The sequence below is a fragment of the Melospiza georgiana genome, chromosome 6 (genome assembly GCF_028018845.1).
Source record: "Melospiza georgiana isolate bMelGeo1 chromosome 6, bMelGeo1.pri, whole genome shotgun sequence".
NCBI classification, from domain to species: domain Eukaryota; kingdom Metazoa; phylum Chordata; class Aves; order Passeriformes; family Passerellidae; genus Melospiza; species Melospiza georgiana.
The window spans coordinates 35,693,568-35,708,111 of record NC_080435.1 but is presented as its reverse complement, the minus strand read 5'-3'; the positions used below and the strand labels follow the sequence as shown (position 1 = coordinate 35,708,111).

Below are 14,544 nucleotides of genomic sequence, written 5' to 3'. Positions count from 1 at the left end.
CTTTAGTGCTGGAAGGGGTAAACATAAAATGTTCTTTAAGGAAATGTTGCTTTAGATTTTATTATCTTGCTGGTACTCTTTTTTTTCCTTGTACTTACATGTTCCATGTTTCTCAGCAGTTCTTTTAGACAGTATTTTATAAATTCCAATGCCATGCTCTAATGTGTTTTTTTCATAAACTATTTTTTATTGTACAAGCTGATAATAGACCTCTAGGTCTCAGTTACAAATTGCTGAATTTTAATCTTAAATGGTGAACCCTCTGTAAATCTTAAGTGTTACTAAAAATCACATATTAACTGATTGTTCTCTTCATTTATGTATATAAATAAAAGAAAAAAGTTAACTTCTTTTTTAGGCCCTAAATAAGGTAATTTAAAATCTTGCCTGTAAGAACTTGAAAACCTAAGGATAATTTACTTGGGAAGTTTTTTACAATTTTATTTTTTGTAATTTTTGGGCATCTTTTTGCCTATTTTTTACTGGCTTCATTCGAAATCTTTGGCTACTGCGAAAATTATTTGCAAACTATTATTGCCCCAGTTCTTTATTCTTCGATTTTCAATAAAAATTTTAATTTTTAAAAAATTTGCTCTGTAAGGAGAATGGGAAATAGGCATCATACAGGATTTAAAGTTATTAGTGAAATTTTTTCTTGTCTCTCTGTCCTGTAGAGGAAAGATTTTAGTTTCTCATCTATCCTATGTGGGAAAAGATTGTTTTGTCCTTCTATGCTAGTAAGGTTCAGTTTTCCTATAATTTGGTAACTGTGTGCAATTATTTTACTTTGTATACAGTGACTTACACAGAATGCTTATATAAAGATGTTTTTGAGCAGGATGAGTTTGCAACAGACTGCTTTGGATGGATGAAACTATGCATAAACAATTTATATGATTTCTAATACTTACAAGTACTTTTTTTTCCGTATGCAGTAATTTTGCATACAAATTACTCTAGATAATTGATAATAAAATACAAAAAGGAAAGCCCCCAATTTTATAAGATTAGTTTCTCAATTACTAGACATGAAAATTATTATGCCCGAAAGATAAAGATCTGAAATTGATCTATATTTTGAGTGACTTTTCTGCTGATAAAATATTGGCTTTTATGCCAATATTTCTTAATCCAGTGGGAAATGAGTGTTTTCTATTACAATAAAAAGTGGTTTTCCCCTTTTGAAATAAAATGAAGCTAGTTTTTTAGGTAAGTCAGTAAGATCCTGAGAAACTAGAGTACAGAGCTCTTGAGTGAAATGCCTAAATAATTACTCTCTTGTGTCTGAAGATGATATATCCTGTTGTCCACACATTTCTTCAGCAAATGTATTTGCAAAGTTGTTGAGGTTGTTTTTCTTTTATTTTGAGGGCTTGTTTTTTGATTGGTTGGTTGGTTTGGTTGTTTGTTTAGTTTTTGCTGTTTTTTTTTTTCTTTTTAAATTTTTTTCCTCTTTTTTGAAAATTTGTTTAGTTTGGGGTTTGTTGTTTTGAAATGTTAAGTTCACTTAAATTCTGGAGGGATGGATTAGTGAATGCAGTCACTACTAAAGAAGCTAAGACAGACTAAAAGTACCATGTATACTAGCTTTGCATCTTAAAATATAAATATAATACTTGTATACATACAGGTGCATAATATAACATCAAATATTTTGGGATATGCATGTGCATATGTTAAGCAATTTTAACTACAATGAATTGCTTAAATTCTATTTTAATGAGGCAATATCTCTTCATGATAAATTAATGCACTATAAATATTGACTCAATCTAAAATTGACTCAAACCTAAAATCCATTATTTTTACCAAGAGATGAAATTGTTAGCTTAGTTCTTAGGTAGAATTTGGAGTGAATTAATCTGTTCTTCAGTGTCAGAGTATACTGTACCTTAATGAAAGATATAATACCTTGAATTAAAAATTTAAGTGAATAATATTTTATAACAGGCTGCCGTGATTTAGAACTCTAGCATTCTTATTTTCTTGAGAGTGTGAATAAATTAAAATTATTAGTAAAATTTTAGTACTAGTAATTTTGATTTTTTTTTAAAATAAGCTTTATTCTTTGTAATTTCTTCCTTTATGCAAAATTTTACATGATTATTCTCATCTCGGAATGTTACCCAAGAACACTGGCACACAAAGTATTACATTGCAGATTGAAGAAAATTTAAAGTTGATCAACCTTCATTTAGGAACTCTGAAAATGTTTCAGTCAAAAAGAAGATGTAGTTATCTCCCCATGAATAAAGATTCCAGTAGTTAAAGTCTTGCAAAGCCACTCACATCTGTATGAGCATGCAGCTCCCTTTCTCTGTTGTAATTTCTCTGTTTTGGGCTGCTTTATCAACATTCACCCCAGGGAAGGGAGCCAAGAAAGAAAATTTCTGGTTATAGATTCAATGAAGAAAGACAGTAGGTAAGACCTTTGCTGACTACTTGAACTTCAGCACTTTCTGTCTTCTGGAAAGGCACGGGACACAGAGGGGCTGACTCTGGCCTGGCATCTCTCCTTGCTAATGGAAATCACTGTCTGAACCTTCTGTCCCTTTAGCTTCAGCTTTTTCAGCTGCAGAAGATTTGAAAGCAAATCAATGCGCTTCCTTTTGAGCCTTCTCCAGCTTGCTTTTTTGTCTCTCCTAATCCTTTGGATTTATCAGTAGATACCAGGGAGTTCTCTCCTCCAAGTAGCTCTGATAGATGTTTAATTGAAAAATGTTTGTATCTTCTATATCTACACAACATAGACAATCTCCATGGATGTCAACCATCTGCTATTTCTATAAGTATCATTAAACAACAACCAGCTGGTTCCTGTGCCCTTTTTCTTTCCAGAAACTGCTATGAGCATTTAGCCTCCTTTTTCTCTCTATAAATAAGTGTCATACAAACTCTTTCAAACCATATCGTAGCTTACAGGAACAAAAACATGTTTTCATGAGACATCATGAGCCTGAGCTGTTTAGTCTTTGGTCTTTGTAGTCAGCATCCAAAGCTTTAAATTTCACCTCTAAATTAATAGCTAGTCTTATGAACAATGGAAAAGACTGCTTAAATTGATTTTATCACCTACTTCAGAAACTATTACAACTTTTCTGTAGGCTAGTTGAATTTTTCTTCCAGCTTTCAGTTAGTAGGTAGCAGATGTTGTAGCAGCCTGTCCAGGAAGCGCGTGAAACAGAGATGGCCATTGCTGAACTGTGCATTTATGGAAGGAAAGAGGACCTATCTTAAAGATAATTGTGCTTTAAGCAGGACTTTGCACTGTTGGCATTCTGAGATCCCTTCCTACCTGAATGATTCTTTGATTCTATGAAATGTGTGGGTCTTTTAAAACATAGAAAAGAATTAGAATTTCCTCCTCATAAATCAAGGAAGAAAACTTTATTGTATAAATAAACTTTCATGTATAGAATGTCCAATTAAAGCTTTCATTGGAACCAGTTTCACTTCAGCTTTTTGATAGATAATTAATGTCTCATGAGTTAGACTCCTGTTTATTAATCATGGTCCCAGTTATTTTATTCAAAACCTACAAAAGTTATTGTCTGAACTCAGATCTGTAATTTCATGTTCCTCTTTTGAAAACAACTGCTTTTACACCAGAAATGTTCATCAACAACAAAAGTAAAAACTTAATAATTTTTAAATAAAAAAAATTTCTTTCAAATGCTTATATAGAACCTGAATTTAAGAATACACAGCTAAAAATATTGGCTTAAATGGAGGAGAGGGTTGTTGGTTTGGATTATGAGTTCTTCAGACTATAAAGACTCAGTAGACTTCATAGAATCATGGAATGGTTTTAGTTGGAAGGCAAATTAAAGATCATCTAGATCCAACCCCTTTGCCAGGAACACTAGACCAGGTTGCCTTATCAAATCTGAACAGTTCCAAGTATGGATCATCCACAGATTACCTGGTCAACCTCTTCTAGTGCCTCACCACCATCGCAGTAAGGCTTCCCCCTAATATCTAATCTAGATCTACCTGTTCCAGTTTGAAAACCTCATCCCTTGTCCAGTCACTACTCTACCTGATAAAAAGTCTGTCCCCATCTTTCCCATGGGCCCCCTTTAAGTGACGAAAGTCAGCTCTACAGTCTCCAAGAAGCTTTCCTGTCTCTAGAATAAACAATGCCAATTCTCTCAGCCTGTCTTCATAGGAGAGGTGCATCCAGTCACTGATCATCTTTGTGGACCTATTCTGGATCTTCTCCAGCAGATCCAGGTGTCTCTCCTATCTCGAGAGTCCCAGAGGTAGATGCAGCCCTGCAGGTAGGGTCTCACCAGAGCAGAGGGACAGAATCACTTCTCATCCTCATAGACACACTTCTTCTAGTGCAGCCTAGGGTGCAGTTTGCTCTCTGGCCTGCATGGGCACATTGCTGGATTGTATTCAGTTCTTAATCCACCAATATGCTCAGATTCTTCCTTCCTGAAGAAACTTTCATTGGTTGCTTAAAAAGCCTATGTGTTCTGAGAAGCCTTTCTTTTCTTTATCATCTGTTGAAGAAAAAAGTCTGTCACCTAGTAAATCCTACTAAACTGTGGAATGAGAAAATTAAAGTTTTCATTTAAACAAAAAATAAGTAGCTTCATCGATAACAGTATCTTTTCATCTAGTTAAAAACTTCTCATGAACATTTTTCACTTGTGAACAGAGCTGAAAAATCACACCAGCTATCATTCTGCAATGTATAGTAAGATGTGCAGAGGTCTTCACAAGTTGCAAGAACTAAAAAAAGCTATTTAGTTCTGTATGTTGAATCCAATGGCAAAAGTTTACTATTCCATAAAAATATATGTACTTTATCCTGTCCCTCATGTGCTTAATTCTGCTGGCAGATTGTTAGTTTTATTTTCTGTTTTATTTCAGCGGTGTTGAATACAATCTCAATATTTATGCAAAACTTTGTCTATGAATGTAGTGAAGTTAGTAGCTGTTTATTAACTCTTCTGTGCTTCAAAGTGGAGTGAGAATAGAATATTTTGTTGAGGGATGAACAGCAGCATTCAACTTCACATAAATTTTCAGTAGTGTTTTGGTTCTTCAGAAAATTCTTAAGTTCTCTTATATACCTTCTGGTGGCTTTGCAGTTTTGGTGTATCTTTCTGTATTCCAAAGTATCCCAGAATGAAGAGGTAACCGTCTCTTCTAGATTGCACCTTAAACCTGTATCTTGTAGGATTTCTCGTGACTGTGCCTCGTTATGTACTTGGGTTTACTGTTATTTCTATGTAACAGCACCAGATCTTGTAGTAGTTCTATGTTACTGTGACAAGTTTAGATGAAGGAGGAGATCCTCGTTCTTTTTTGGGCCTTTTACTATAATAGTAATTCTAAATTGTTCCTTTCATCCAGAGTTGCTCTGATAATCCAAATGGAACCTGCTGGTTTTCTTCAAGCTTCTTATCCCTTCTTGTCTTAGACAAAACATGAGATAATCTTTCTTCATGATCATACTTAACCATACTTATTTCCTTTCTCAAAGTCAGGTTCCCAAGAGTTCATAAATACACGTGAGTTACCTCTTAGTCTTTTTGAATTTCCCTATGCTCTGTCTCTTCTTCCACTCAAAAGCAAAATCCAATGCAAAGAGACTGAAATATAATCAAAATTTATTTTATTTGTTCTTTACAGAAATGAAAAGGTAGGAAAAAACATAAGTCACTGAAGTTATCAAAGTAGCCTTTTTACAGTCTGAATTGTAAGCAAATTGCTAATCCTTGATTATTTCTTTAGCCAAATTATATTTTTTGAAATGTGTTATATATTTATATAGTCATCTCCAAGATAAGAATCTTTTGGCAGAGTTACAGATTAAAAGAGATCACAGCAGATGTGAAGAAGACTCTGTTTAGCAAAGCAGCAGTCTTTTATCTCTGATAGTGTTGAAAGTCTAGTAAGTCAGTAAGTTGTGCAGTGGGGCCTCAGAGTCCTCTCTGTTTCTCATTTTAACTGCAGAAGGTCTTAAACTGTTTGATACAGTTTTTTCAAAGATAACACCTTTTCCTAAAGTGCATTAAAATATTGACTTAAGCAAAGTAGTTTTATCACAGTAATTTCAGTGATTAAAACCACCAATATTAATATATGCAGGACCAAAACTTAGTATTAGGTTAGTCTTAATAGTTATTTATTGCAGGTAATGTTGTTGCCAAGATCTCCTTTGTTTGGCAAGCTTTGTAGTGAGAAACTAGAAAATGGTAAGCTGTAAATACAGTCACCTTCACATTTAAATTATGTTCTTTCTACGCTTTCATGTCTGTAAACCTGTTTCAAATAATATTTTCTGCCTTTTCTTTCTAGTCGTAAATATATAAATATACTAGTAAGTACTGAGAGTTAATTGTCTCAGTACAATTTTAATATTTATTACCCATGGTGTAAGTAAGTATTGAAGTTTCTGTAGTGTAAAAATTTATATAAGGGTGTCATAGTAATCCAAAGAGGACTCAGAGACCTTTTGAAACACCATGCAGATGGACTGTATGTAATCATTATTGCCATGGTGCAGCTATATCTTAACTTTATTAATCAAAAAATATAAAGAATGGAAGTGTGGTGATTTGACCGTATTTCTGCACACCCTTTAGTTTATTGTACTCCCTGAGAGAAGTCTCTCACAGTACAGTCAGTGCTTGGGCACAAAGTAGTAGTATTTTCTTGGACTTTCTGAAGATGCTACACCTCAAATATGATTAAAACAGAATTTTATTTCTAAAATTAGGCTCCTTTGAAAATATTTAAAATCTGTATTCTCAAATACATGTTCTAGAAGGGTAAAGTCAGAACAAAAATACTGTAACCATTATTGTATCTTAGGTAGTAGGAAAGGTAACAGTATTTAAGAAAAAAGAGAACTTTAATTTCATCATGGTTTAGATTATACTATTCAAGAAACACCTTAAAAAACACTCTGCAAGTTTTAGAAGTGGTGTGTGGTAGAAATTCTAACTTTTTTTTCTATAACATCAGTAGTCAACCTGCAATTTCAGGAAATCCTCAATTACTGTATGGAAGTAGCAGATTCAAAAATTGAAATTTGTAATGTAAATTCATCTTACAATTTCTAACCTGTTTATACATCTCATTGTCAGAAACCTAACTACTAAATCTGAGTGCTTGCCTAATGCAAAAGATTTGCCAATTTTAAAGCATTCTATGCTGCATAATAAGTCAGAATATTGATCTCAATCCAACTTTCTAATTTAAGGCGCAATTTTGCTGAAAAGTTTCTGCAAAGCAATTGAGACTGTATTATATTTAACAGCCAGTGAAAATTCAATACAAACTCCAAATGCCTGTTTCTGGTGGGGGCTTTTTAATGTTTGAAAAAACACTCTGTGTTATTTTGATATGAGAAAAATAAATAGGTGTATCTTCAGAATTATAGGGAGGCTTGAAAAGACACAAATTCTTACAAAATAGTGTCAATTATTTTATATATATATATGTGTGTGCGTGTATGTGTGTATATACATATATATATATAGATATAAAAGTAGTTATGTCGATCAAGCCTCAAATACAAACAACTGGATATACAAAGGAAAAAAACACCAAGTAAACAAGACAAAAAACAATTATTTTCAGTATTTAGCCTTTTTTTAATAAAAGGTACTTCTCATAGTCGATTCTTGTACATTAATACAGTCTTTGCTTTTAAATTTATTAATCTGTTTTTTCCATTGTATTTTAAGCAGGCTTTTGCTCAAATAAATAATGAAATGCTTCTACGTAGTAGATGTTATAGTTCAACAGCCACCTGAAATTATTATCATCACTCCTTTTTTCATCACGGCTATGTATTTCTGTGCTTTAGGAAGATTGATATTAATTGAACATTGAGATGTTTCCAGTTTCTTAAATCATCTGTGGTATCAGTGATTGTCATTATCCAGTGTTGAAGTGTTCTACATATTTCCCTATAAATCCTCTAGTTAAGTTTGATAACGACTGTGAAGAACCAACTATTTTTCCTTTTAATAAGCAACCTAGCATACCAAAACAACATACAGTACCATATGTGCTGGTTAACTGTGGTGTTGACAACACAAATTATCAGTTTTCTGAAACATTTTAGTCAAGATATGTTAGAATTTCTTTTTTTCTTTTGGAGATTTCAGGATGGAAGTTTAATACTTAGCTATAATAAAGAAAACCTATTGGGACAATAAACAATTCTTCATTCTTTTTGGTTGGGAATTTTGTTTTGTTTTGGGTATTTTTTTTTTGTAATTTTTTCCTGTTTTGCCTTAAATGATAAAAATCAGTTCATTGCAATTTCAGACTTTGGTAAGAGAAATACTGCATCATCTCACTAAATCAGAAGTATAATTCTATACCTGAACAAGCTTAGCTGTGTACCACTGTGGAATCAGACACATCTGTTGCTAAATAATTCTAGCCCCTCACAAATGGACCCCTCATGATGGTCCCATGTTTGGTACTTTAAGACATGGGAGAATCCTTTATAATTCCTTTGATTTTTACAATGTGGGGTGCCTGCTGAGCAACAGCAGCTTGCCAACTACATATTTTTTATAAGGTCCTATACATGATAGGATTTTCTACATAACCATCGTGAAAGAGTCCCAGTTGATGCTTAAACTGTTTTTATTTGTTTTTATTGCTTTACAATGAGTAACAAGTTGGAAGCACAAAATAGAGACCTGTTTCTTAAGGTTTTATTTTTCCTGTTTTGAACTGCCTGTTTATGTACAAACTATGAAAAATGGATCTTCATACTGTTTAACATACATCTAAAATATTTGTGTGTGCATATGTACAAGCCCATATTTTGCTAATACACAACTTTATGCATTCACAGTGTCCCAGCTTTCTCATATGCATTAAGAGTTTTAGTGCAAAAGTATGTATACCTATTTTATGAGGGACTGTCAATGATTGTAAGTAACAGAAATGCTGAAAGTGTGAAATTTTGCTTTATTTATTTCTAAATAGTTTTGGTTAGTAATTATATGAGCATATGATAAATTCCATTGTATAGCACTTTAACACTTATTTCTTGACATAAAAATAGTGTAATTTTTGATATATTATAATATTTATATATTGCAAAGATGTCACAAAGATGCTTTGAATAAGTATTGTATGTTATGTTTTGAAAATTGGAATTCTACTTTTTTACTACATTTATAAAAAGAATAGAAGAGTTCTTCTGTCACGATCTAATACTTTTAAGAGAAATGTGTATATAAAGTTTTTAAACAGAGCAGTGCTTTTTTAATATGTTCAAGAATTAATGTTAAGCATATGTATATTATTTAGAAAAGATGATCAATAAATGTGACTCTTAATTCTTTTTTGTGTTTATTTTGAACACAGAAGTCTAATAAGGTGTTGACCTTTGCTCAACTAAATGAACGTTTTTAAGACTAATCATAAATATTTTGTAGTTATTTGTTATGAAGGTATTAGTTGCATGTTCATCCATCACGAGATTGATGCTTACATTTTTTCACCTGCTTCTAGATTTAAAAAGATCAATGAATGTTTTAGCAGTTAGAATATAGCCAGAAACGCGGTAGCTTCAGCGTAACTGTTGTATGGTATGGAATGCAGTTTGCTGGCTATAAGTCCTTTCTGTACAATGGTGCTTTATAAAGTGCCAGAGTAAATGTCTCTTAACTTCTTTCAGACATTGGCCCTGTTTGTTCATAGACTGATAACTGTTTCTAGTGTGCTCATTGAACTTGCTGGAATTTTTGTTTACTTATAGTCTTCATTTTCCCCAAGAGGAGGAGAGAGGAAAGAATATATTCCTCATGTGGTCAGCATATTTTTGAGTATTTATGTGAGTTCACCATCTTGATTTCAAGTCATGAATTTGTTTTTACATGCATAAGCATGCATATTTACATGCATTATTTATCCAATTGACTTTAAATTCCATTAAGTTCCAATGAGTAGGAGAAAGATTTTTGTCTTAGGCATTTTTTATTTCTTTTAATTTTCTAGTTATGTTATTTTGTTGGTTTATTTATTTTTTTAACTGTTCAGTCTAAGGCTTGTAAAGGTTGATTTGCTCCTGAACTGCTTTGTTCCCAGACATTGCCATCTTCCCCAACTACCACCAAGTCCTCTCCATCTGATCCCATGACCACCTCCAGAGCCAATCAGGTACAGTATCATCCTACCATCTACACCATACTTTTCACGGGTGACAGCTTGCAAACTGGAGAAAAAGATATGGTGGGTTAAGGATTTATTCGTTCATTCACATATATACACCCATAACCATAGATATCTAACTCTTGTTAGAAATTGGTAAAGTAAATGGAAAGTATTTTGCTTCTTATAATTTATTTTGGTGGGCTTTGTTAAAATCTCTGATGAAAGCAAAGTATCTTTTAAAATAGTTGGGTTGCTTTTTTTTCTGCATTTGATAAAATGCAAGGATACAAAACTGGTGTGTTTGTAGACAGAGTAACTCTTGGTTTATATATGTTTGTGTATATATGCACACACGTATTTACTTCCTTGATCAGTTTTAAATTATGATAGAATTACCCCTAAACCCATGCTTAAATAGCTGGAATTCAACCCAGCAATGGCAAACAGACTTCCTTATTGCTGAATTTTGAAATGTGTCTGTGGACAGTAACATAGGGGCATTATTTAAATAAAAAAGTAGTTTAAATGAAAATTTATTGATGAAGAATGAAGTGAAATTAAATCTCTCTGAAAACTTTCTAAACATATCTAAGTAAGTTTAATTCATATCGTATTTTTAAATGCATAAACTGTCCTTTTAGCAGCATGTCAATTCTACTAATTTATTTTTATTTTAACTGGAAAAGTCCGTGTCCAGTTGATTGTGTTCTCAAGCTATTATATTATCTTCATCTTCCCTATAAAAACTGTAAAAAATTGCTACATACCATGCTTTTTAGAACTTCTTCATGCTTAAAAATATCTTATTTATTTTGATGTACTGCTAAATTTAATGTACTTTGTGTTCGAATAATGTAAGTATTTAGTATATGCTAAGCGTTCCCACAGTCTGTTTCAGTTAGCTGAATGTTGCTATTAGATCTTGCATAAATAACATCAAATATGAGAAAAGTTTACTTCACAAGCTAATTTTCCCTGAAAGTTAACACTGTTATTAATTACTAATTCTCTGATATTTTTTTAACTGCTTAGAACTTGCTGGTGTATGAACAAACAATTTCACATGAACAGATGCATATTAAAGCATTATACCTTTGATCAACGCATGACATTTATTGAAGGGGGTGTCAAATACAGAAAGTAATAGAATTTAGGAAGAAATTGTATAGATAGAGGAACTAATAAGAAAAATATAGGTTGTGATGTCCTTGACTTCAACTTGAAAGCCTTCTTCATCAGCCTGCTTCCATTCCAGCAACAGTTACTTGGCTTCATCATCATAAAATGACAAAGATGAAATCTTTGCCAACACCTAGGGATGTTTTATTATGAGCTCTGTTCAGCTTTTATTCTCTCTCTCTTAATTTTAGTATTTTGTTTATTTTAATTAGAAGATTTTGAAAATGAGTGTAGGGATTGTTTTTTAACAGGTTCTTACTATCTTTCTTTCACACTTTTTTTTAAATTATAAGTATATCCTGATGATCATTATTTAGAGAAAAAGGAAGAGGTGCTTTTATTTACAGGATGTACAATTTGAGCATATTAATTAGCATAAGAGAAGCACCTACTTTGCATCTCTTCTGTGAATTTTATATTATTAGAATTATAGTGTAGTGTATAAACTTTAAATGACCTTTCGATAGCTAAAAATACTTATAGAAAGTTATTCTATGAGAATATTGTCAAGTAATGTAGCTAAATTCACAAGCCAAATGACATGTATGCTTTGTGTCCTGTCTGTATTCCAAATTACATATTTTAATGCATTTTATTCATAACCTGTGTTCAATTCAGTTTTCATACAAGTAATCAAGACCTTTTTTGAACAGGATTGGAACTGTATATATGAAGAAGAGTAATGAGTTCCTTAATTGACTTTTGGAACTGCTTTTATTATTAACTATTGAAACTTGTACAGGTTTATGATTATTTTATCCCTTCTCGTATTTTCTAGTGATTTCTAGCCATTCCAGCAAGCAGCACAAAGCACATGATAAGGCAATTAAGGCCTTTCTGTTCATTCTGGTGATAAGTGACATCACTGGCAATTGTTCCCAGGCTGTAGTGGTGATTAGCATTCAGCACCAGGGTATCCACAAGTATCTGCACTGCGGCTGTCACATGGAAATAGGTTCCAACACAATCACCTCAAACCTATCTGCAGCCACATGAACACCCATCAGGAGAGTATGAGAGAACAGTAGTAAATGTTTGTTTTGATATATGGCTGTGTAAGATGGCTCTCAGTAGAAAAATAACCATTCACGTAGGAATTTTCTCACAAGATGGTATGTTATGATAACATGAGAGAGCTTAGTTAACTGGATGGATGTCAGGAAAGTCAGAGTTAAGATGTAAGATGAATTCACAGCACGCTCTGTTGTGTGCATAAGGTAGCATATTAGGCTTAAGGTCATTCCATTTTATGTAATGTTTTACTCATGAGAAGATGATATTTTATGTTAAAGATTAGAAAGGTGATTAAGCAAACTTTAAACACTACTTCATGCTGGGTTGCTGTTGAAGTGAGATTTTTAAGCTGGGTTGGAGGACTCCCCCATAAGTCATTGCGATTCGAGAATTGTCGAGCCTGTGCTTTGATGAGAACAGCTGATGTGAGCCTTGTGCTACACAAGCGTGTCAGTTGTGTTCCCCTGACAGAGTCCGAGCAATTTCTAGACACGCTTTTTAATACAAGAAGAAAATAGCACTGCCAACAGAGGTCAGAGGAAGCTAGGCAGGAAATCTGGCTTGTATTAGATCTTCCTTTTAATGACTCACTTTGCCTCCATTCAGATGAGGTCATAACTCCTTTGTATGGCAATTTCAGCTTTTGATGAATTGTTTTTGGAAAAATCCAGTGTTCGTGAACTACTTGTTTTATGATTCTCAAGGAGAGGATAGTCTCTGAAAATGCCTTATCTAGTGGAAGAGAAGTTTCTTTAGAACTGTCGTGTTTTGCATTTTACTGAGTTGCCTTGAGTGCAACAGAAACCTCTTCACTGGAAACACACACAAATATGTTTCTCTTCAGTTCTTTGTTCCAGGAAGTTCTGCATCTGCCAATATTATTCTTGTAAATGTCTTGTTTTTTCAGTGGAACTTCCCTGGACCTTCATTCACATTAAAAATCCATACTCTGCAAAGTTCTCAAGGAAGAAGGAACCAAAGAGGCAATAGAATTAGAGGCAGTAGAGTGTCCAATAACTTTTTTTCCCCCTCCTGTCTGTCTATTGCTGAAACTAACTCAATCTTTCTATACTTTTAGACTAAAAGCTTCCGTGTTACACCCTCATGAGCTTGGTCAGCTCTTTTTATAGCCAAACACTGATAGACCTATAGCTACCATGGTGAAACTGTTCTGCTGATGCCCCTGGAGCTGGCAGAATATAGTTTTACCTTTATTTACCAGGAGGAGGAAATCAATTTCACTTCTCCAAAGTACACTTCAAGAGGTAATTTCATCTCTAAAGTGATAAATAATTCACTAAACATCATATAGAGCATGCTTGCTTTTCCTCTGTAGAACCCAGTAAAGGTACAAGTTTTAATTGTTTTAACAATTGACTTTAGATAGACTAGTATTTCTGTAATTAAACTGTTTACATATTTTTATTCATTCACAAGATTATTTTTTTCTTTTTATCTGCCTGCGTAACTGATGTTACTCTTAATTTTAGAGGGAGAAACACACAAATATAAGTTTTTATTTCTCCTTTGCCTATTTGATGTATACCTGTAAAGGACTCTTGCATGTCTCCTTCTCCAGTTCTCCCTTTCTCCATGAAATTGGTACCACTGCTGACCTTTGCTAATGCCTTAAGAGAATAAAAGAGCCAAAACACACATTCATACTTACTAGTGAGTCAGGAGAGTAATGGGTAGGAGTCCGTTTTCCTTGCCTTACAATTTAGATAGCTTAAGCTTAGCAATAGAATAGGATTTATCATAGCAAACTTTCAGTCATTAACTTACTATATAAACCTTTTATTTTTACTTTTTTAAAAGCATTATTTTTTCCCATGGCATTTTTATTTTACACAATTATACCTTCATTTTGGCTGCTTTGTTATTGCAAAATATGCAAAACCTGAAAATTTTATCATTTAGTACAATGTAATATAAAGTTTTTGAAGTGCAGATAGGTATAGATTTTGTTCACTCAGTCCTCAGGTTTGCTTTATTTGTTTCAGCATTTCTTTCTCATCTTGTTGCTGCAATATCTATAATAAATAATACTTTTTAACATTTTCACATGATGGGACTGTGCCAGGGCTCTTGGAACTGCCTGTACTCAGCAGGTAGAGCACAAGCATATGGCTATTAAAATCTTGGTATTTGGAATTTGTGCTTTTGGCTTACATTGCCTCTTTCTTTTATGCCAAGTCTATAGCT

At 33.1% G+C, this 14,544-nt stretch overlaps 1 protein-coding gene across 2 annotated transcripts in view; it reads left to right on the top strand.

The window, feature by feature from the left end:
• The window catches only part of NOVA1 (NOVA alternative splicing regulator 1), a 139,202-nt gene that overhangs the window by 103,336 nt on the left and 21,322 nt on the right, over nt 1-14,544 (top strand). The window contains exon 4 of one of the 2 annotated variants that reach the window (XM_058026093.1): nt 10,081-10,152. The exons of the other annotated variant lie outside the window; for it this stretch is intronic. Coding sequence (XP_057882076.1) covers nt 10,081-10,152 — 72 coding nt within the window. The remainder of the gene's footprint in view (nt 1-10,080; nt 10,153-14,544) is intronic. 2 annotated transcript variants of the gene reach the window in all.